The sequence below is a fragment of the Grampus griseus genome (genome assembly GCF_964374135.1).
Source record: "Grampus griseus genome assembly, chromosome: 1".
In the NCBI taxonomy this organism is placed as follows: domain Eukaryota; kingdom Metazoa; phylum Chordata; class Mammalia; order Artiodactyla; family Delphinidae; genus Grampus; species Grampus griseus.
Genome location: NC_139017.1, coordinates 117,718,537 through 117,741,711, shown reverse-complemented (window position 1 = coordinate 117,741,711; position 23,175 = coordinate 117,718,537). Strand labels below are relative to the sequence as shown.

Here is a 23,175-nt window from a genome sequence, read left to right as displayed (position 1 = left end):
TGAAGAGTGACCCCCGCTTGCGACAACTAGAGAAAGCCCTTGCACAGAAACGAAGACCCAACACGGCCATAAATAAATAAATAAATACATTAAAAAAAAAGGTTATTCAGGTATTTACACATTACTTAAAACCCTTGTAGACAAAACCGCGGACCTTACGAGACGAGAAAATTGGCGCCAGAGACTTTAGGCGCAGGCAGCGAAGACAGCTATGAGCAGTCGGTGGGGTCCTAGGGCAGCCATGGCACTGCTCCTTCCTTCAGGCGGGAGTGTGGTCAGCTATGTCGGCGCGGGGGTGGGGGTGGGGCCTGAAGGACGCCTCTGCGCAGGCGCTTGCCACCTAAATCCGCCCAGCGACGAGCCTAGTTCTCTTTTCGGTCTCAGACATGGTGAGTGTGGTAGTGTTTTGGGTTGCTGTGTAGATGAGTCGGGAGGAGACTGGGTAGGCTAATGTTTAAGCAGATCAGGCACCAGTGGGTTGTTTTCTAGGTATTAGAGAATGGTTGAGTTAAGACACAGGCCTTGGAAGGTTTTTTGAGGAGTCAGAGACAGGGTGAAGTATTACTTAGCGTTTTCTGCAGATCTCGCGGCTGCACATGCGGCCAGACTTCCTCCTATCCGGCGGGCCTCAGGGTTCAACGACCCGGTTACTTAATCTCTCAAAAAGCCGGCTAGTTCTCTTTTCCTTCTATATATACATGTACATATATATTTCCTTCCATTTGGCCATGAATATATGGTTCAGAATCTTTATAATTATTAATAGTATGGTCTTGATCTAGTAAATATTAATGGGATGTGAAGGAAATTAACTGCTTTGTTCCTTTTGGTAGTGATCGTGACCTACTTAAAATAAGAACTAGAGCAGCATCCTCATCACCTGGGGGCTTGTAGAAACTAAGACTAAAGCTGGAGAAGATTAGGCTAAAGGGACTGCTTGCTTGATAAATAACTTTCGGGGAACGTGGAAGGTGCTTTGAAACCTGAGTTTCTAGGATTAATAAAATCTCATTAAAGAACTTAACTGAAAATTATGGGCTAGCAAGATTTTTATTTTAATGCTTCAACTTTTTGCCACATGTAAGCCATACGTTGTCTTAAATTCGTAAAGTTTGATAGTGTATGTTTATTTTACTTAACTGTTTAAGTGAAAGATAAGCAAAGAGTGATGAAGACGGAGGTGATTTTTTGGGTCGATGATGAGCTGGCATGTATTCTGAATCTAAAGTTGATTATTACTGCTTTAGCTCTAGAATTACGCTGAGACCTGAAAAATACCTGCATCTTTATGAGGGCTTTAGTTATTTTTTAGTCAGATACTTTTAAAATTGAAAGTTTTTATATGGCAAGATGAAATCAGAATTCAAATGTGTATTGAATATATGCTCCGGGGTCAAACGTTAAAAGATAAAAAATTTATGAAATCACTTTTTGTGTGAAAGGGCACACCGCAGAAGGATGTTATTATCAAGTCAGATGCACCCGACACCCTATTAGTGGAGAAGCATGCAGATTATATAGCATCCTATGGCTCAAAGAAAGATGATTACGTATGTATACTTTTATGTTGAAAAGTTTATTTTTAAAGGTGTTGGCCATTCTGCATAAGCAGGTTAGTATGGCCCATGTTTCTTAAAAATGGTATCCAACTCCTGTGTGACAAGGACTGGTATGTGTGGTTGAGGGGCAATGGAATTAACCATGGTCCTTACCAACACTTATTTAGAGGCTTTGGCAGACAAAGTAGATTTCCCTTCCTGCCCAGATTTGTAAGAATTTTGAGGCATGGAATAGATTTACTTCTGTAGTTGAGGTAATGCTTTCAAGGTCAATGATGTGTTGGCATGTATTACCTGAGTTTACGGTGATGTGGGATAACACTTAAGCTCTAGAATTACGCTGAGACCTTGAAAAAGTTTAACCTTGAAGAATGGTGTTCCCAGTTTTTCTCTGTGGGAAAATCTTAGAAAAAATTAAATGAACAACTTAATTGGAAGTAAATATTTTCCCCTGTAGGATACAAAGAGCTGAAATTTACCATGTTGGGAAATAATCTAGTATTGATGAATTCCCATAACCTTGTAGCTATGGAGTTAGGGCCATGTAACACCATGACTATTTAGCTTCATGTGTTCAGTATCTAACCTCGCATCAATTCAAACTGACGCATTAAAGTAATTCTGTATTTTAGGAATACTGTATGTCTGAATATTTGAGAATGAGTGGCATCTATTGGGGTCTGACTGTAATGGATCTCATGGGACAGCTACATCGCATGAATAGAGAAGAGATTCTGACATTTATTAAGTCTTGTCAACACGAGTGTGGTGGAATAAGTGCTAGTATTGGACATGATCCTCATCTTTTGTACACTCTTAGTGCTGTCCAGGTAAATACTAATAAAAATTCAGCAGTCTTGGTGATGTATTCTCTTCCGTGAGAGTGGGGAAATTGAAACTAGGTATCAGGGACGTGACAAAATCAGTATCTATGTTAAAAAGTTACCTTTTCAAATGAAATGTATGTTGTACAAGGTCAATGATGTGATGGCATGTATTAGCTGAATCCAAAGTTGATGTAAATTCTAAAATTACACTGAGACCTTGGATGGTAATTATGTTTATCTTCAGTATATGTAAATATTTGAAAATCACTCAGTGGAGTTAGGTTTGTTTGTTTTGAGCAAGAAAAATCCTTTGAAGTTAAGCCACTGAAATCTTTTATTTATTAGACAGCATGACCTATCCAAATAGATTACGTTACATAAGTCTTGTCTGATAATAGAAATGTCATGTGGAACGTTATTCAGAGAACAGCAAATAGCATAATGGATTACATAAACTGCTCAAAGCCTGTTTACCACATGTGTAGAAGCCTCCTTCATCTGTTTCTTGTATTGGTCAAACTTCTGCATGGCATTTGCTTTTCTCCATGGCCTGGCCATTTCCTCCCTTTTGTCTCATCTTGCTTTTCATCTAATATCTGGAAATACTAAGCTGCTTGTGGTTCCCTGTTTATACTCTGTCATTTCACAACTCTGCTGTTTTCCGTGGAGTTTTTAAATTTTTATTTATTTTTACATTTTTGGACGAACTGTGCTTGCGGTATCTTAGTTCCCTGACCAGGGATTGAACCCAGGCCCGTGGCAGTGAAAGCGCCAAGTCCTAACCACTGGACCGTCAGGGAATTCCCTCCTTGGAGTTAGCTTTGATTTTGATATTAGTGAAAATCCACAAATAAGGGTTTAAAGTCTATGTAAGTTTAGTATATATGAGTCATAGAGTGCTAAGTTAACAATTTATAAATGGAAAAATAATGCTTTGTGGTTAAAGGTTTGTGTTTGTTGGTAATATCTATAATTTGAATACATAGTAGAAGTGCACATTTGAGAAAAGTTCACAATGTACATAAACAAAAGGACATGCTTGCTTGACAACTTAAAAGGTAGTTGAGGAAGAACATTGTTAGGACAACCTTACCAGTGTTGAAGAGGTATTTACTTACCATGGTTTGTTTTTGTTACAGATTCTTACCCTCTATGATAGTATTAATGTTATTGATGTAAATAAAGTTGTGGAATATGTTCAGAGTCTACAGAAAGAAGATGGTTCTTTCGCTGGAGATATTTGGGGTAATGTCCCTTTAATCCATGGCACCCAAAATACCAATCCAAAAATGTTCTGCTTTGGTATTTATTGTAGTGATAAGCTTTGTTGCAAATTTTAAAGTTCAGCGAATTGGGGGCTTTGCTAATAACTTACCAGGAGATTTTTAAGTTTTTCATCTTTTCAGGTCCCACTAAGCAGCTGGTCTAACTGGAGTTAATGGTCTGCTGGAAGTTCCAGCATGCACTGTGCTAGTTATATCAGCATACAGGAGTACTGGAACAGAGGGGGCCAGTCTAAAAGATAAGGTAGGTGAAACTTTTTTCCCCAATATTTGGTGGCTTTGTAAAGTTTTTTAAAAACTTTCTGGCAAGGGGAAAATATTCAAAAAACTTTACAAACTTACTGAATATTTGAGTGGAGGGAGGGAATAGTATTTGACTTGATAAATGTAGATAATCTCTGCTTTAGGGCTGAATACAGTGCAGGCAGGAGAGACCAGCTGCTTCATGGGATGTGAAAATCTACTTTTATATAATAGGGTAAGTTTATTATCATTCTGAGAAATTGACTAGTCTTTTTCTTTCTGTTACCTTTCTGGGGCTTTGAAAGCAATTTATTTGCTTATATTTTTCACAAAGCAGTTTTCTAGTTCTTAGTTTCCTTCGAAATAAAGTAAGTGATTATGGATCACTTTTTAAAGATTTAACTTTCCTCCTGGTGACTAACATGTACTTACATGTTAAGCCTGAACTCTTGGAAATTTAACCATGGTAGTTGTACAGAGGTTGTTTTTAATTAACTTTTACTACATAATATGATCAGAAGCCTCTGATAACAAAATGTTTTGGCTTGGTCCCTTTATTTTTAGGAGAAATCGACACAAGATTCTCTTTTTGTGCGGTGGCAACTTTGGCTCTATTGGTAAGTTTTAAATGTTGTATTGGAATGATTAAGCTTCCATGATTATTCTGGAATTTAATAGGTATATTTTGTTTACAGGGGAAGCTGGATGCTATTAATGTGGAAAAGGCAATCGAATTTGTTCTATCATGTATGAACTTTGATGGTGGATTTGGTTGCAGGCCAGGTTCTGAATCCCATGCTGGGCAGGTAATTTATCAATCTAGATTAAAATGTAGTGTCAGTTTTGAAGGGATAACCCGTGTAATTGGGAAAATAACAAGTTAATTTGACTGAATGTAATATAATGTGGGATGTTATATAAGAATTAATTGCTGATTAAGGAAGGCGTTTTTACAGTAGTGTACTTTGTATGCAGTCCCCTGTTGGTGAAATCCTCTGGCCCAGGTAAACGTAAGTAGTTTTGTAATTACCAAAAATATATTTTGATTTTCAATTAGTTTTTAACTAGGTGAAAACATTCCCTACCTATCCCCAAGACCTGTTTGCTTGTGCCAGAGGATGTTGTATATGTAAATGGTTGTCAAATAAAGCTTGCTTTTAGCCATGAAGAAATTGTGACAGTAGTCTTGCATTGCAAAGTTGCATCCTAGTAGTGTTGGATTTGTTCAAATAATTGTGTTCTTGTTTGCAATTCTTACTGTCAGCAAATTTTTAGATAGAAAATGGAGCTTTAATGATTTAAGTAGTTTTTATCACCATGTTACTGTTGAAAAACTATTATACACATGTACTTTATGTCTGTAATTTTAGATCTATTGTTGCACAGGATTCCTGGCTATTACTAGTCAGTTGCATCGAGTAAATTCTGATTTACTTGGTTGGTGGCTTTGTGAACGACAGCTTCCATCAGGTGGACTCAATGGAAGGCCAGAGAAGGTATCTATCGTTTCATAAGATTAACTTTTTTTTTTTTTTTTTGGCGGTATGCGGACCTCTCACTGTTGTGGCATATAAAACTTAACTTTTTAAGTTTTATAACCTGGATTGAGGACTTAAATTTTTGTCTTATATATCTCGGTATTGCTCTTGTAAATTGATAATGAGCTTTTCACCTTAACTACTTTGCATTATGTATATCTGGGAGTCAAAGGCTTCTATTAACACATGCATCTTGTACAGAAATCTCCATGCCCACTTATGGGGGGTGGGGAAGGACAGTGGATTTGCCAAAGGAAAGATTTTTTTTAAAAAATTGGATTACATGGGCTTCCCTGGTGGCGCAGTGGTTGGGAGTCCGCCTGCCGATGCAGGGGACGTGGGTTCGTGCCCCGGTCTGCGAGGATCCCACATGCCGCGGAGCGGCTGGGCCCGTGAGCCATGGCCGCTGAGCCTGCGCGTCCGGAGCCTGTGCTCCGCAACGGGAGAGGCCACAGCGGTGAGGCCCGCGTACCGCAAAAAAAAAAAAAAAAAAATTGGATTACAACATTTTTATTTAAAATCTTTGTTAATTTTTAAAGAAAAACCCAATTTGTTTAGCTCTCACACACTCTGAATTGGGTCTGTAACGACCAGGTAGTAAATATTTTTAGCTTTGACCTATAGAGATCTTTATTGTTACACATATGAATTTCATAATTTTCCCATCGCAAAACTATTATTTTAAAAAATCATTTACACATACTAAAAGCTATTCCTGTGGTCTAGATTTGACTCAGTGGCTGTAGCCTGCTGAGCCCGTGACCTAAAATATGATAGAGCATGGTGATGCTTTTATCTGGGTCGTTGTATTTTTGTTTAATTTTGCTGGCTCAGTATTTCTGAATAAGTTAATGGGTAGGAAAATAACCACAAGTGGTTTCTAGTTAAGATCCAATGAAAAACCTGGGCAGCTTTTCAATAAGTAGAAGATGGTTGGGGGTGAGGATTGCACTTAAAATCTAGAACAGCTTTTTTTTTTTTTTTTTTTTTTTTTTTTTTGCCGTTCACGGGCCTCTCACTGCTGTGGCCTCTCCCGTTGCGGAGCACAGGCTCCGGACGCGCAGGCTCAGTGGCCATGGCTCATGGGCCCAGCCGCTCCGCGGCATGTGGGATCTTCCCGCACCGGGGTGCGAACCCGAGTCCCCTGCATCGGCAGGCGGACTCAACCACTGGGCCACCAGGGAAGCCCTAGGACAGCTTTTAATGTGCCTGTGAATCACCTAAGGATCTTGTTGAAATTCGGTCTGAGGTGGGAACTTCTGCATTTCTTAAGTTACCATGATTTGAGGAGCCAGGGTGATTTTTTTTTTTTTTAAGCAGGTTGTGTACTGCTTGGACAGCACTTACTGAAAATGCTGTACCTAAGGCAGTGGAACATATAGTACCATAGATCTCACGAGCCTGACCACCAGATTCTTGGATTAAGGGGCTTATTTAGGTATTCATTGCAAATAGAAGATAAGGTAGATGGATGGTTATCACTGAGTACTGAAACTGAAACATTCAGCGTGGTCTTCTATGGAATGGAGTGTTTGGTCTTCTCTTTTCCAGTGATTATCTTTAATCCTAAGCAATTGTGTTTATGGACTTCAGTGTTTCAAACACTGCATTGTCAATATATCCCTTGATTCCCTTCCCACCCCCAATATTTGGGCCAGAAAGTAAAATTGAGGCAACTTGTGGCTTTTTCCTCCTAGTTACCAGATGTGTGCTATTCTTGGTGGGTGTTGGCTTCCCTAAAGATAATTGGAAGGCTTCACTGGATTGACAGAGAGAAACTGCGCAGTTTCATTTTAGCATGTCAAGATGAAGAAACGGGAGGATTTGCGGACAGGCCAGGAGATATGGCAAGTATATTTGTGACTGTTTATGTAACAGTTAAAATTTTCAGTGTTGCTTTGTGTTTTAAGGGTTCTAAGTTTCCAGAATTAGGAATGGGGGGTGGGGGGAAAGGATGGTATTTCCAAGTGTTGCTTTGAAGGGATGCTTTTTAAATAATTGTCGTTTAAGAATATATGAAAGATCTAAAACAAGTTTACAGAAATTTCTGGTCACTTATTGCCAAGAAATGAGTGTGTGGACCAGGTTCTGTGTTTAAAAACACAATTTGAAACCATCATTATTTCAGAAAACTTTAAGCATATGTTCAAATAAAGGGAATACAATAGGCTCCAGTATAATCATTGTTCAGAAGCAGGGTTTTAGAAGTTTTCATTTTGTAATACTCTATAAATTCTTATTTTTTTAATAGGTAGATCCTTTTCATACTCTATTTGGAATTGCTGGATTGTCACTTTTGGGAGAAGAACAGATTAAACCTGTTAGCCCTGTTTTTTGCATGCCTGAAGAAATACTTCGGAGAGTGAATGTTCAGCCTGAACTAGTGAGCTAGATTAGATCCCTTGATGCAAAAGTTGCTTAGTGTAGTTTTACTGTCCTAACATTTCAGTATTTGAAGTGCTTAACAAACTTAATGGCTGCCATGTTAATATTTTGTACATGAATTGTGTTGATTTTAATAAATTATATAATTATACATACTGTAAATTAGAGATCTTTATTGTACCTTCAGCTTTCCGTTTTCTTCTGGAATGCTGTTATTCGGAGCGTAATATTTTGTTTATGCTTCAATGATTTATCTTGTTTGTCTCCGTAACAGCAACCTGAGTTGAACTCTAGCTGATGAAGTCTTGTGTTCTGATTTTCCCATGTACTCCCTTGATATGTTATATATAACTATAGTTAATATAAATTGGTCTTTGTCAATGAGAATGTTAACTGATGAAGAATTGATGAACCCCATAGAAATTAAAAGATGAAAAAAAATAAATGGCTGAAATTTGGGAATATTTCATGTTTGTGGTTACTGAGCTGGTTACAAAGTGATTTAAGTAAGTGACAATTCACCATCTTGGAATAGGATTGCAATCTGGACTATAGTCTCACTTTCTAATATTTTATGTCAGAATGCCAAGGGAGATTGTTGGCTTTTTTCCCTGCGGATTAAGGAAACACAAGTTGATAGTTGCCACAGTATTTTTTTGTTACCTGTATTTTCAGAAAGATGAGACCACAGCTAATCTCTTATAAGAGTTTTATGTTCTTGGTGAAAATGAAGAATTTTAATGAACATTTTTCTTGATGGAAGTTGAAATTTGCTCAAGTGTCTTTGCAATACCCTGTGTAAGAGTTAGAGAATCTTCTTACATGTGTATAGTGATGATTCTCAACACTTGGCCAATGTGAGATTGAAATGTCTAGCATTGTTTTTTGTTTTTTTTTGTTTTTTTTGCGGTACGCGGGCCTCTCACTGTTGTGGCCTCTCCCGTTGCGGAGCACAGGCTCCGGACATGTAGACTCAGCGGCCATGGCTCACGAGCCTAGTCACTCCGTGGCATGTGGGATCTTCCCGGACCCGGTGGACCGGGGCACGAACCCATGTCCCCTGCATCGGCAGGCGGACTCTCAACCACTGTGCCACCAGGGAAGCCCTAGCATTGTTTTTTAACAGTTCACTAATTTGAAGGGTTTGAGTTGCATTGCCAGTATTTTGTTTCTGAAGGTTCGAAAGTCATTGGATGGAACATAATTTTATTTAAGTGCTGTCATTGGAAGTTGGAGTTTTGAGGACTGCAGTCATTGCATGTGGATGAACTGTTCTATGAATACCTGATTTATTGACATATTAACAATTGCATGAATTGAGTAATGCATTTCTTCTAATAGTATCCAGAGTATTCTGTTTTCAATCCTGGCATCTCTACGAAATTGGTATTACTGTGTATTCAAGAAAAGTAAGCAGGCACAAAATTTCCCAAAGGTCATTTGTTGTAAAGCTAGTTTGAGTTTTTGTAGTCTGCTCTTAACCAGTTCATACCTATGTGTGAAAACCCAGTACTAGAAATTGAGAGAGAGGAAACTGTCCAAGAGATAACTCTTCTTAACCTGGTTCCTCCTATACTGTGCACACAGCCATATGCTTACTGGGTGAAGGGCAATCTTGCAGTGATAACAGCCCTGTGAATATTTAAGCTGTAAGGGGTTAGTGGCTCTTTAGCCAGGAAACCAATGTTAAATGGTTTGTACTACTGTGTGAGCATTAAATTTGTTTCCACTATCACAGGCACTGCGTGCACAGTGATGGCAGTTTATGTAATTAAAAAGAAACTAGTGTATTTGGAGGTATGTGTGGAATGTTAGCCCCAAACACCTTGTGATAAGGAAATAAGGTGCCGTGCGAATAATGGGCCTGCCAAGTTGGATTGATGGGCCCAGAATTCCTTTCAGCTGAGGAGGTCTGTACCTTACATTTAGCTCGACCAAATCCTGTGGGAGGTGACGGGACCGGAACGCCTGGAAGTACATTCCTCGGTGTGGATGGGGGGGAGGGGCGGGGAAGGTGGGCGGTTGCAGAAGGGGCTCTGCGCCTGCGCCATGCGGCTTCGTGCGCCTGCGCACCATACTCGCACTTTTCCCGGCGTCGCTTATGCCTTTGGGCCCTGCGGAGCGGTGTTCTGAGAGGGCTTGTGAGCATGCTGAGGCCTGAGATCCCACCAACTTCGCCTTCTGTCCCTGCGGTTTCCCCTTCCTCGGTAGAGGCTCGGTCGCAGGGTCCCCGCTACAATTTCGGACTCCAGGAGACTCCTCAGAGATGTCCTTCAGCCCAGGCCGCCTCTTCGTCCTCCCCTCCAGGCACGTCTGGAGCGGCGGGCGACCGGAGCGGCAGCAGCAGCCTCCCTCGGCACCCGCCCAGCGCGCGGCCAGCTCAAGGCAAGGAGCGGTTGTGTGAATTCCCGGAGGCTCAGGGAGCTGTGGTTGGTGGTTGCCACAGAGAAGTTATCAGTTGGGGTTTGTTTGGAACATGAGAATGGAATGCTCCGGGAATTTAGTGTTTCTGAGTGGCTAAAGGGCTGGACTCTTCAAATTAGTTTCATTACTAGGCTGTGATGGCGGGTGTCTCGGTTCTGAGGCGGGTTGCATTAACATCCGGTGTGATGTCCCAGCTCTCTGCCCCTAATGACAGATGCCTGAATTTGTGCATGAGTTTGGTGATAGAAATGGTGAACTTCTCGGCTCCTGAGCTTAACTCACCAAGTCCTTCTAGGATGCCGTGAAACAGACCAGATTTAACATTTTATCTAATTGAGGTGAATGATATGTTTAGTCTGAAAAATGTCTTTCAAGGAGAGTTCAACTCGTTTATTTTATATTCAGTCACTCTCCATGGCAAAACCATCACCTTTTTTTCCAGACAGCATTGCAAGTCAATGATAAGGTAACAAATGCCAAATTCAGTGGTCACTTTTCAGTTCATCTTGTGTGACCTTTCCACTGTGTTTAATGTTCTTGACCGGTCTTCTCTTAAACCGTCTTAATTTGCTTTCGTTGATTCCACTCCCCTGTTTTTCTCCTGCCTTCCAGAGAACTATGCTTACCTTTGTTAGTTCCCGAATTATCGGTTTGTTCTTGGAGGTTTTTTCCTAGGCCACTTCTGTCTGGATGTGACTATCACCACAGCCCAGATCTCATCTATGCTCCAGATTCCTATTTCAGACTGTTCTGAAGTTTCTGGTGAGGAACCAGTGGAAATCCTCAGACTCACTATATGATTAATTTAATTCATCTCTCTGCAGCTCCTCAACCTGTTTCTCTTACTTATCTCAGTCATTGGGTTTCCTAAATCTTAAACCTAGGAGACCAATAATTCGAGTATTCCCTCACTCATAACATCCAAATAGTTAAATTCTATCTAACTTTATCTTTTAAATAATTATGTACTTTTCTATCTCTGTGCCATTACAGGCCCTTATGATTTTATGTCGGACTTATTGCCTCATACTCCTAAGTATTCTTTCTTTCAAGCTTACTTACAGTGTCGCTAGAGTTATATCGAAAATGAAAATCTTTTTTTAATTCTCTCTTTTTTAAAATTAATTAATTTATTTTTGGCTGCATTGGGTCTTCGTTGCTGCGCGCCAGATTTTCTCTAGTTGTGGCGAGCAGGGGCTACTCTTCGTTGAGGTGTGCAGGCTTCTCATTGCAGTGGCTTCTCTTGTGGAGCACAGGCTCTAGGCATACAAGCTTCAGTAGTTGCAGTACGCGGGCTCAGTAGTTGCGGCTCATGGGCTCTAGAGCACAGGCTCAGTAGTTGTGGTACACGGGCTTAGTTGTTCCGCGGCATGTGAGATCTTCTTGGACCAGGGCTTGAACCTGTGTCCCCTGCCTTGGCAGGTGGATCCTTAACCACTGCACCACCAGGGAGGTCCCGGAAAATGAAAATCTTATGTCCCTTGGCACTTCAGTCCGTGACTCTGTATTTGCAGTTAAAAAAATCATACTTTTTTTTTTAATCATATTCTTTATCAGGACATCCAAGGCCATTTGGGATCTGTTTTCAATTTTTGCAGTCTTATCTCTTACCATTTCTTAATAATTACCCTACTTTCTAACCTAACTGACCTACTTGCGGTTCCTCCAAGGCAACATACATGTTTACGTTGTCAGTATAATCCCCCCTTCCTGAAATGCTTTTTCAACAGTAATAACATCCACTAATTAACGAGCACTACTCTGTTCTAGCTTCTTACTTGGCATTTTGTATCTCTGATCCTAACAATTCTGCAAGGTAGATTTTTCTTTTGTCCCAATTTTACAGAGGGAGTTTGCCACCCCATGGTTTATAGTGTTGGAGAGGAGTTAGGGCTGTATGTGAAGGTTTGAGAATTGTCAGGAAATGATATTAATAGAAACCAAAATAATAGATGAGATGCCCAGAGAAAATGTATAATTTTGATTTTGAGAGAAAGTGAAAAAGTATGGAACCTTGGGAAGCCAACAGTCAAGAGTCAGACAGAGGGAAAAAGGACCTGGCAAAGGAAACTAAAAAGAAGTGGTTTAAGGAGAATCAAGATAGAGAGTTGTCATGCAAATCAAGGGGAAGAGGAGAAAAGAGACCCAATATATACTTTTAAGAACTTCTGCGTGTGCCCACAACATTGTAAATCAACTATACTTCAAGTAAAAAACAAACAAAAAAAACTCCTATGTGCCAAGACACTATGCTAGGCTGTTTATGTACATTCCTTCATATTTTATGACAACCCTATAAAATAGGTAATGTCTTATATCAGCAGGTAAGTAACTAAACAAGGAACTGAATCGAAGTGAGCCTAAAACTACACCAGTTACCTGGGAGGAGACAGTTTCAATGAAGAGGTCAACAGAGGAAAAGATGTGTTATAATTACTATACAAAGAAAATATATCTGGTATATTTGAAGATTAGAAGGTAGTTTGTGATTTTAGCAAGAATAGTCTCAGTCAACTTGTATAAGAAAAAGACATATTAGCAAGCACTTTTCATTATACTTTAGTACAAGATTATTTATCAGTAATGTTAAACTTGTCATAATTTGTTACACTAAAAAATCATTATCAGATGAAGTTTTATAGAGATTATAAGAATTAGTACAACATTGCATAATTTGGAATCTTTAAGAACTGATATTTAATTTTTTTTGAATTTAGATTCATACTTTACAAACAAAAGATCTTATGCAGAAAACACACTTGCATCACATTTTACTCTCGGTACAAGCTCATCCTCTGCGCGAGATAGTAATTATCCTCAAATACTAAAAACTCCATTATCTGCTGGAAATCCCCAGAGACCAGGTTATAAAAGTTGGACACTGCAAATGGAATATTCAGGTAAAGTGAGTGGAATATTGGCCTAATTGATCTTTTGAAACTTTTAAAAATTATATATTAGGGTAGTTAAGTTAATATGAAGTTACTTATAGCTAATATGGAAGACTGAATGATAAATACATCAGTTTAGCCATATCTACAATTTGAAGCTGGATTAATAAGTCTACATAGTTTGTGATATTGTTTGTTAAAAAATGCAGGTCTACATTATTTTATCATTCTGACAAAAAAGGCACAAGAAAGAGAAAGCCCTTCCTTCTATATGTTTGCTTAAATCTAAAAGTTGATCCTGATAATACTATTGAATGACTTTTTAATACTTAAATTTTAGAATTTATCTAAATGTAGATTTTCTTGAGGGGAAAATGGGTGAAATAGGTCTACATGTGTAAACATCTCTTGGTTCAAAGATATATGAATGTATACATTTGCAAAATAATGACAAATTGTTTTTCTGAGTGATTCTACCAACATACACTCTTACTAGCAATATATGAGCGTTCTTGTTGATCTGTATCCTATCCAGCATTTGGTACTGTCAGACTCCTTAATATTTACCAGTCTAGCAGTTGTAAAATATTACCTAACTATAGTCTGAATTTGCATTTTCCTGGTTATAAATGAGGTTGATTATCTTTTTTAAGTTGTCCATCTTCTTTGCTGGACTATAAACTCCATGAAGACAGAGACTGTAGCAGTGAAGATACAATCTGAAGTAGAACCATACAATAATTTAAACAGGGAAGATTTAATATAAAGAATTATTAAACTCATAAAAGAGTAACTATAGGATATAAGGAAACTCTATGAGGCACCCTAGGGCCAAGGGGACTCCTAAGAGGTCCTACTTGGAAGTGGCCCCCTTCTGGGTCCCATTTCCAACGCTGGGGTACTGACCTCTTTGGAGAAGGTGAATACTGAATGGCAATTTCAATAGTGACCGCAGATTTGCCAGGCCAGGCAAACAGGAAGCGGGCAGGGTGGGTGAACTACAGCTGATGGCTAGAACATGGCTGTGCAATGGGAGTGGGCTCTGGTGTGGGTTGGAGGCCTGGAGCACACAGTCTCCCTGTTGGGAGGGGTGGTGGCATCAAGAGGACTATGGGAGACAGACTGAATAGAGAGTGAAAAAGCCAAAGGAATTAGTATGGGCAGGAGGCCTGGAATGCAGGATATCTCTGTTGAGAGGGCTGTAAGGTGATTGTTACCGTGCCATGCTGCGGCTGTGTGATTGCCAGAGGACAGCACATTCTGGGTATGTAGCTGGGCACATCACCACCAGATGTCCTCATACCTACACTGCTGACCCAGTGGAAACTGCCAGAGAGCCCTTCATCATGCAAGGTCCCTCCAGTGCCCTCAATTGAGAAAACTTAACATTATGCACACTTTTCTTTTAAACATCTTTATTGGAGTATACATTATGCACACTTTAAAGGAGAAATATACAGCAATTCTGTCCACTGTTGCAGAGCTTACATTGAAGTGTGAATTTGGAGCCGAGTGACAATAAATTGATAACTGGCGTAACTCCTTTGGCTATTCAATGTCCATATATGTCATTCTACACACATTTGGATTCCTTTACAACAACAAAATAACTCTGTGTTTCTACCTAACAGGATGTATACATCTGTACTTAAAAGTGAGGGGGTTCTCACTCTTTCCCAAAATGAGAAGATTCATAGTCCCAACAGTCATTGCATATTAATTATCTCAAATTCAGTCGTGGACCCACTGAATATTGTGTTACTTAAAGACTAAGTTGTAAAGTTAACCTCCAATAACTTATGCATAAATTTTTTAAAAGTGAAAAGAGAGAAAAATGGTTAGTTTATACAAATAAACATGCATATAACAAAGCATAGAGAAAATATCCAAAGCTACTGCAGTTTGTATTTCTTTTTTTTTTTTTTTGCGGGGGCGGATACACGGGCCCCTCACCGTTGTGGCCTCTCCCGCTGCGGAGCACAGGCCCCGGGCGTGCAGGCTCAGCGGCCGTGGCTCACGGGCCCAGCCGCTCCGCGGCACGTGGGATCTTCCTGGGCTGGGGCACGAACCCGTGTCCCCCGCATTGGCAGGCGGACTCTCAACCACTGCACCACCAGGGAAGCCCTGCAGTTTGTATTTCTGTAATTGGTCACGAGGTTATAGTTGATATCTATGGCTTCCTTCTTCCACTACCCATTCTATATTTCCCTTACCTGCAGCAATACGGGTGGAATGATCCAGACCTTCATTCCTGAAGGGTCTGAGTCCTTGGTCATTCTGCCTCTTATTGGTTGCTGTAGTTTTCCATTAACATTTACTATTGGAAATACTAAGGGGTGCCTTAGAGCAGGGGTTCCCATCTCCCGGGTCGTGGATCAGTACCTGTCCATGTCCTGTTAGGAACCGGGCCGCACAGCAAGAAGTGAGCGGCAGGTGAGCGAGCGAAGCTTCATGTATATTTACAGCCGCTCCCCATCACTCCCCATCGCTTGCATTACCGCCTGAACCTACCCCCTCCCCCATCCATGGAAAAATTGTCTTCCACGAAACCGGTCCCCAGTGCCAAAAGAGGTTGGGGACCGCTGCCTTAGAGAACCCCCTGGGCTCCATATATAGTCCACTTTGCCTCCATTGTGTATAGCGACATGATATCCCCTTGGCAGTTAGGAGCAACCACCCCATCCATAGATAACCCCTCCCCCCCTTTTTTTTGCCTATTGGTTCAGTAGCATAAATAAGGAGCCTAAAATGGACAGTTGGCAATCTCATCTTCCAATTCAGTGGAATCATTGCTGTGTCACTTGGTGGAACCAATAACCTTGTGGAGACTAAGATCTCCAAATCAGCAGAGCTCAAAGTTGCCAGAATGGGAAGCAAAAATTCTTTGGGTGGGTTGATCGGGATAATAGTGAAGTGAGAATAGCCACTCCTATTTCCTCCTCTTGATTCTTGGACCTGTGTATTCTGGTTATGAGGAATACAGCATCTATGATTCAAAGTATAAACTGCATCCTGTAAGACAGAGCCCCATTCTTTTAGGATATTGTCTTCCAATTGGCATTAAGTCTTCAGTAAGTCATTCTGCCTTTCAGCTAAGCCAGGCATTTCTGTGTGACGGGGTATGTGGTAAAACCAGTTGTTTCAATGGGCCAGAGTCCATTGATGCATTTTTTTCTTTTGCTATGAAGTGAGTTCCTTGATCAGATGCAATACTGTGTGAAATGCCATGATGGTGGATAAGGCACTCTGTAAGTTCATAGATCATGATGCTGGCAGAGGCACTGTGGGCAAGGAAGGCAAATCTGCACCTAAAATGTGTGTTTTTTCCAGTGGGGACAAATATCTGCTCCCTCCTTGATGGAAGAAATCCAGTGTAATCAACCTACCATCAGGTGGTACGTTGTCCCTCTGGGGAATGGTACTGTATGGGGCATTTATGTTGATCTCTGCTGCTGGCCAGCAGAGGGGTTAACCAGGTCAGCCTTCGTAAGAGGAAGTTCACGTTGTTGAGCTGATGCATAGTTTCCATTCTTGCCACCATGGCCACCATGCCACCATGGCCGATTTGTTCATGGGTCTATTAAGGAAACACTGGTGGCTGGGAAAAGAGACTAATTGACATCATAGGGTGTATCATTTTGTCCACTGTTATCAAGAGTCTCCTTTACAGTGGATGCCCTTTGGTGAGCATTCACATGAGACAAATATTTTCAAAGTCTATGCCCGTTCTAAGAGATCCATCCACATACCTCTTCCCCAACTTTCCTTGTCACTATCTTCCAGTTCTGTTCCTTCCAAGTCCCTGACCATTCAGCTAAACCATTAGCAACTGCTTATGAATGAGTCTGAGTCTGTACTTCTGGTTATCTTTCATTCCAGACAAGCCAGACAAGGTGGAGAACCAAATGTACTGCTCAAAGTTCTGCCCAAATGAGATCAAAATGAACTAAACAACTCAAAAAGTTAGAAGAAAATAGTAGTGAATATCAAATGTCTCAATGAAGGAGGAGTTTCGTAGCAGAAAAGTAATGGAAGAAATTATAAAGGAAAAGACTTTCTATACAAAAACAAAAATCTTTGTGACACCAAAAATAGCAAGATTAGTAGCAACTATAAGTTGTTGTCATTGATTTACAAGATTCTCAAAGAAACAGGTTGAAAAACATTCAGACCTAGTAAAAATTGTGCAAAAAGGATGTAAACATCTAAAATATAGAAAACAAATGGATATATTAAGTGAAGTTCAATTTTGATAGTAATTTAAAAAAATACACATTTAAAGCACCAGTCCATTAAACTAGCTAATAACAACAATAATAATACATTGCAGAAGTTAGTAATGGTAAGGATTCAGTAAGATTGGTTTTTCTCATATACTGATGATGGAATTAAAAGTTGGTACAATCCTGAAAAGAAATGTGGGAATATATGTGAGATCCTTTAAAAGTGATGGTTTTCCTTTTGTCAGTAATTTGACTTATAAGGAGCCAATTTAGGGAAATAATAAGAGACCCAGAAAAAAGCTTTATGTACTATGATGCTTATTTTAGTATTACTTATAACAGAGGGATAACAGTGTAAATGTTCTTTTAAAGTTTAAGGGAGATGTCTCCTGTGTGTACTGAACTTCCAAGTACTGAAACTTGATATTAAGTTTCCAGTTAAGAATGGGAAGGTCATATTCAATTGCAGAACTTAAATTGACTTCTATAGATCTAATATAAACTCAATCACCATGTATAACAAGGCTTTAATGGCAAAAAACATTCTGAGATCTAGACACAATAGATTTTTAAATGAACTCTTTAAGTTGACTACTGACTAAAATAGCATAAATGTAAAAATAATTTTGTAGGTGTTACAACAGAATAGAAAAGAAAAGAGGATTCTAGATTAGGGAGGGTGAGGAGGGGAGAAAAGGTGTATTGAAAGGTTGCAAAGGGGATAAAAGACAATTTTGCTTCTTTGAAAATAAAATTTTAGGTATGTTTAGTAGTCTGACTTTTTGTTATCCATGAATAATGCCTTATAATTTCAAATACTTTATAAAACCCTTCTATATTATGTTTACTTCTTATATAACAACTTTGTTAAAAAGGTTTGGTATTTCCACTTTACAGATAAAGAAATGGTAAAGTTAGAAAGGTTAAACTACTTACCTGAATATTTATGGTTTGTCAGGCATAGATCTCAAAATCACTAATATATGTAGTGGTTAAGAGCACCAGGTCTGGAAACAGGCTGCCTGTATACAAGTTCTACCAGTTCCATTCATGCTTCAGTCTCCTGAAAAGCAAATGGAGAAAATAATGATGTCTGTTGATAGAATCATGAGAAGTAAAGTTAATTCAAGTAAAGAACTTGGAACATTCTTGGCACATTAATAAAATATCCAACATTACACAGATATCTCATAAATGGAGTTTATAGTCATATAATGTTTTATACTTTATAAAATGCATTAATATATATTATTATCCCATTTGAGCGTTTCAGCTACCTCTTGAGTTAGGTAGGGCAGGTATTAACATTATATTTTGTGATATATGATTATTTATTATGAAATAATTTGCTCAAATTCATATAGCTCTCAAATGACAAGGTAAGATAAATAATATGTTTTCTGATCACAAATTTAGTGTTTCTTTATGACTTCATTCCATTCCAATAAAATGCAAAATAAGACAATGTATAAGTTTATTATTTCTAAATGTGAAGTTAAGTTTTGGCAAAATAGAGAATTAACATTTTTATTTGGTCTGGATATATGGAAAGATATATTTTGATGAGCAAAACGAGACTTTTTTTCTTGGATAGTAATAGCTGTATCCTAGACTTGGTGCTTTGAGATTTTATGAGAAAGAACTAGAAAGTATTGTTAATGTTTATACATTTTTAAAAAAATTTTTTTTTAATAGCTACATCCTCATCTGCAGTTTCTGCACACTCTCCATCAGTTATTGTAGCTGTTGTAGAAGGGAGAGGACTTGCCAGAGGTGAAATAGGAATGGCAAGTATTGATTTAAAAAGCCCACAAATTATATTATCTCAGTTTGCAGACAACACAACATATGCAAAGGTAAGTATTTATACTCCTAGAAAATGGTTCATCTAGAGGGCACTTTGCAGATTTTCAAGTCAGTGCTTTCCTAATTGATTTACTTTTTGGTAGAATAATGGTTATTCATTATTGCACCAATGTAGGTTACTCTGAATTACAATAAAGTTTTACATCTGATTTTAATTTTTTAATATTATTTTGTTCTAAAATAACATGTTTTGGTGTTACTTAAATATTCCAAATTACTATTAATATTAGTTTCTAAAATTAATATCTTCAAATTAATAAATCTTGGACTCATTCCAAAGATAAAATATGTAATAATGCTATCTCCAGAAGGTTGTTTCCACTGAACTGTATTTGAATTTTATTTTCTAGAGCTAAGGGAGACTGGTGTCTTAGACCAGTCATAATTTAAGTCTCTCAACTTCTTGCCTTCACTTCCTATCACTCATCATTAACTTGGGCCACTGGCCTGTTGTTATGGGAATTTGTGTGACTTATCAGGTAGAGGTAGTCTACTCCTAATTCAAAAAAGGTATTTGACCCCATTACTATTATTAAAACATATTAAATGCTATGTTATTTTTAATGTTTTATTCTTTATTTCTTTCCCTAATTCCCCTTTATGGTTCCCAGTATGTAGACTTCCTTTCCCTACCTAATAATTAATTTTTTAATATACCTAACAACCTAAATGATATTAGTACTGCATATCTGGGTATTTCACATTTCTATGCAATTTAAAAAGAATAGGATAAAAGTTTTTTTAAAAAACGGGAATGTTCAGTATATTGATAAAGTATTTCTGTGTCTAGAATAGTTCTAAGAAATGCATCTTAGACTGTGAAAAGCATCAGTCATAAAGCAGATGTTTCTCATCTGTGTTTCTGTACTTTTCAACTTCTGAGCTGTACCCGTGTGGCCATATTGATTGAATCACCATAGTTATGCTATTGAATGTTTATGTTTTTCATGGAGATGAATAAAATACCGAGTAGATGAATTTATTAAAAAAAATTTTTTTAGGAATACATATTTGATATGTTCAAATTATTTGGGGGCTTAGAGCTGATACAAACTATTATGAGTAAAATATAGCCTATGCTTATGATAATATTTTGTATTTATAATTTTATAGGATGTATGTTTGACATATTACCATTAGAAGTATATTTAATTGAAACATATAATTAGAACAGTTGTGATTTTGTATGTCTCTGACTTAATTTTATCTCTCAGAAAAATACGAAACTTTTTTGGTTTTAGAGAATCCTAAGCTTACATTTAAGAAATTATTCAAACAATTTTAGGTGATCACTAAACTCAAAATTTTATCACCTTTGGAAATAATAATGTCAAATACTGCTTGTGTTGTGGGGAATTCAACCAAGTTGTTTACTCTCATCACAGAAAATTTCAAGGTAAGTGATTTTTATTCTCAGTAGTAACATTCAAGATTGTCTTATTTAAAATCCATTTTATAATATCATCCTAAAGAACAATAAATTGGGTATCTTTACCCTAAAGTACTCACTAAGTACAAATCCTAAGCTTAGGGACTATTAATACATACAATAAAAATGACAAGGAATTCACTTATTTGATTTGGTACCCTTGATATACTTTGCAAAAAAGGAAAATCTTTTAGGTAATAAGGAGGTTTCCCAGAGTATACAGGAAGCAGACACTTAGAGAAAGCATGGATTTCCTTAGGTATAGCTTCCTGGAAAGTACTTATTGTGCTGCCAGACTGGTTGAAAGTGAAGTTCTTATTCTTCTAGGGGATAGCAACTATCAGCAAGTACTTTTTCTTTTGGAGAATTTGATTTATATTATAGAATTGTTACAGCTTCCCCTGGCAACACATACTGTCTCACCGTCTGTGGGACTGTGACAGGGAAGTGCTCTGGAACCTTATCCAGCCAACACTCTCCCTCTCAGTAAGGGCCTGTCTACCATGTGGTTTATTTCTTCCCTTTAGCACATCTCCCTGCTTTGTGGAATGGAGGCTGTGGTTCTGAACCAAGTAGGCAGCATTGCAGTTAGAATAGTTCTTGAGGAGTGCAAATTATTTTCAGAATATTATATTTCATTGTAGACTTAATCTTTAACACATTTGAAACCAAGTTGAGATTATGGTCCAATGAGTTCTTTATAGTTCTTAATATATTCAGCATCTACAGTCATATAAGATTTCTTGTGCTCTTAGAGATCCATTGTAGCTCAACTGTCTTTGACTCATTGCCAGAAATGGTTCCTATTGTAAACCTATTGTCTCTTTTAGACAGGACTCTTTATCTCTTTCATTCATGACTTTAGACTTCTTTTCATCACCCTTATTTATGTATACCTTTCCATATACCTTCATTATTTTGTATTGATTAAGCATTCTAAGTCCTTTGGTTGTGAATAACAGAAATTCAACTTAAAGTAGCTTAAGTGAAAAGGTACATTTGTTGGCTTATGTAACTGGGAAGCCAAATGGTTGGATAGATCCTATCCTTACTCTCATCTCTACTGCCATCTTTCTGTGAGGTTTAATAAAATGATTGCTCATGGCTCCAGGCTGATGTCAACTCAGCTTAGTCAACTGAGAGTAAAAACTAACTTCTTCCTTCCAGTGTCCACATATGAATTCAAGAGAAGGACCCTGACTGTTCCTGCTTTGTTCATGTTCCCACATGTTAGATTAATCACTGTTTCTGGGGGTAAAAGCACTATGATTGATTAATCCCAGGTCATTTGCTTTTTGCTGTGGGGCACAGAGTACTGTAATTGACAGTCCTACATGGACAGAACAACATAGAATGTGGGATAGATGAATCCTCCAAAGGCGAAAACAACCTACATTTACTACGCTTGAGATGTAAGGCAATATAGCATAGTGCTTAAGAGTAAAGGAGCCAGGGACTTCCCTGGTGGCGCAGTGGTTAAGAATCCGCCTGCCAGTGCAGGAGACACAGGTTTGAGCCCTGGTCCGGGAACATCCCACATGCCATGGAGCAGCTAAGCCCGTGCGCCACAACTACTGAACCTGCGCTCTAGAGCCTGCACGCCGAAACTGCTGAGCCCGCGTGCTACAACTACTGAAGCCCGCGTGCCTACTACCCGTGCTCCACAGTAAGAGAATCCACCGCAATGAGAAGCCAGCGCACCACAACGAAGAGTAGCCCCCGCTCGCCACAACTAGGGGAAGCACGAGGGCGGCAACGAAGACCCAGCGCAGCCCAAAATAAATAAATACATAAATAAATAAATTAAAAAAAGAAAAAGAATAGAGGAGCTATACTGTTGTGGTCTCAAATCCTGATTCTAAATGACTGTGTGCAAATTAAGTTAACCTCTCTAAGCTTCAGTTTTTATTCATCAGTAAAATAGGGACAATAATAGTATCTACCTCCTAGAGAATTAATATATAAGGTAATCAGAAATGGTCTCACTGATGAGGTTACATTTGGGCAAAGTCCTGATAGGAGTGAGAGAGAGAGCCATAGAAATATTTGATATAAAAGCATTATAAACAGGGGAAAATCAATGTTATTGTTATCATTATTATCACACTTACCATAAAAAGACCTCAGTTAAATAAGAAGCAATATGAAGTGTAAGGAACATGGACTTTTTAGTCAAAGAAATCCAAATTCAAGTCTCAGCTCTGGAACATATCAATTGTATATTAGAAAAATTGCTTGACTTCTCAGAATTTGACTTAGAGGAAGATTGTACTTAATATTGATACAAAACTTACATCATACGGTTATTGGGAGGATTAAATGAGATAACTCTTCAAACAATCTTGGCACATAACAAATTCCCTACCTGTTTATGACTTTTTTTTGCAGCCTTGCAGCTCTTTCACGGTCCATTGTTATTATATTATTAATACCTTTCTTACCTATTACTTTTATTCAAAGTAGGCAGACCTTGTACTCTGCAGCTGCATGCATTTTTTTTTTTGCTC

General features: G+C 38.5%; 2 protein-coding genes across 3 annotated transcripts in view; both read left to right on the top strand.

The window, feature by feature from the left end:
* The first annotated feature begins 1,445 nt into the window (after nt 1-1,445).
* On the top strand, nt 1,446-8,738 carry RABGGTB (Rab geranylgeranyltransferase subunit beta). 2 transcript variants are annotated; one of them, XM_082673570.1, is made up of 8 exons: nt 1,446-1,550; nt 2,192-2,389; nt 3,526-3,631; nt 4,477-4,529; nt 4,608-4,718; nt 5,283-5,408; nt 7,148-7,301; nt 7,706-8,738. In XM_082673570.1, exons 2-8 carry the CDS (start codon nt 2,201-2,203, stop codon nt 7,840-7,842), a joined length of 876 nt encoding a protein of 291 aa, XP_082529696.1. In that variant the 5' UTR covers nt 1,446-1,550; nt 2,192-2,200; the 3' UTR covers nt 7,843-8,738. The 2 variants fall into 2 exon arrangements, with proteins under 2 accessions (XP_082529696.1, XP_082529695.1); XM_082673569.1 differs by having other exon boundaries at nt 1,448-1,550; nt 7,148-7,297; nt 7,702-8,735.
* A 4,253-nt stretch (nt 8,739-12,991) lies between these two features.
* The window catches only part of MSH4 (mutS homolog 4), a 93,639-nt gene continuing 83,455 nt past the window's right edge, over nt 12,992-23,175 (top strand). The window contains exons 1-3 of the mRNA XM_082668963.1: nt 12,992-13,159; nt 19,069-19,229; nt 20,525-20,635. Of these exons, the coding sequence (XP_082525089.1) occupies nt 13,147-13,159; nt 19,069-19,229; nt 20,525-20,635 (285 nt within the window). The 5' untranslated portion in view covers nt 12,992-13,146. The remainder of the gene's footprint in view (nt 13,160-19,068; nt 19,230-20,524; nt 20,636-23,175) is intronic.

Excerpts from the sequence above, each read along its gene's own strand:
- RABGGTB (XM_082673570.1), top strand. The coding sequence starts at position 2,201 with ATGTCTGAATATTTGAGAATGAGTGGCATCTATTGGGGTCTGACTGTA. Across the intron at positions 4,719-5,282 it reads CTGAATCCCATGCTGGGCAG|ATCTATTGTTGCACAGGATT; the intron begins GTAATTTATCAA and ends CTGTAATTTTAG. Across the intron at positions 5,409-7,147 it reads TCAATGGAAGGCCAGAGAAG|TTACCAGATGTGTGCTATTC; the intron begins GTATCTATCGTT and ends TTTTCCTCCTAG.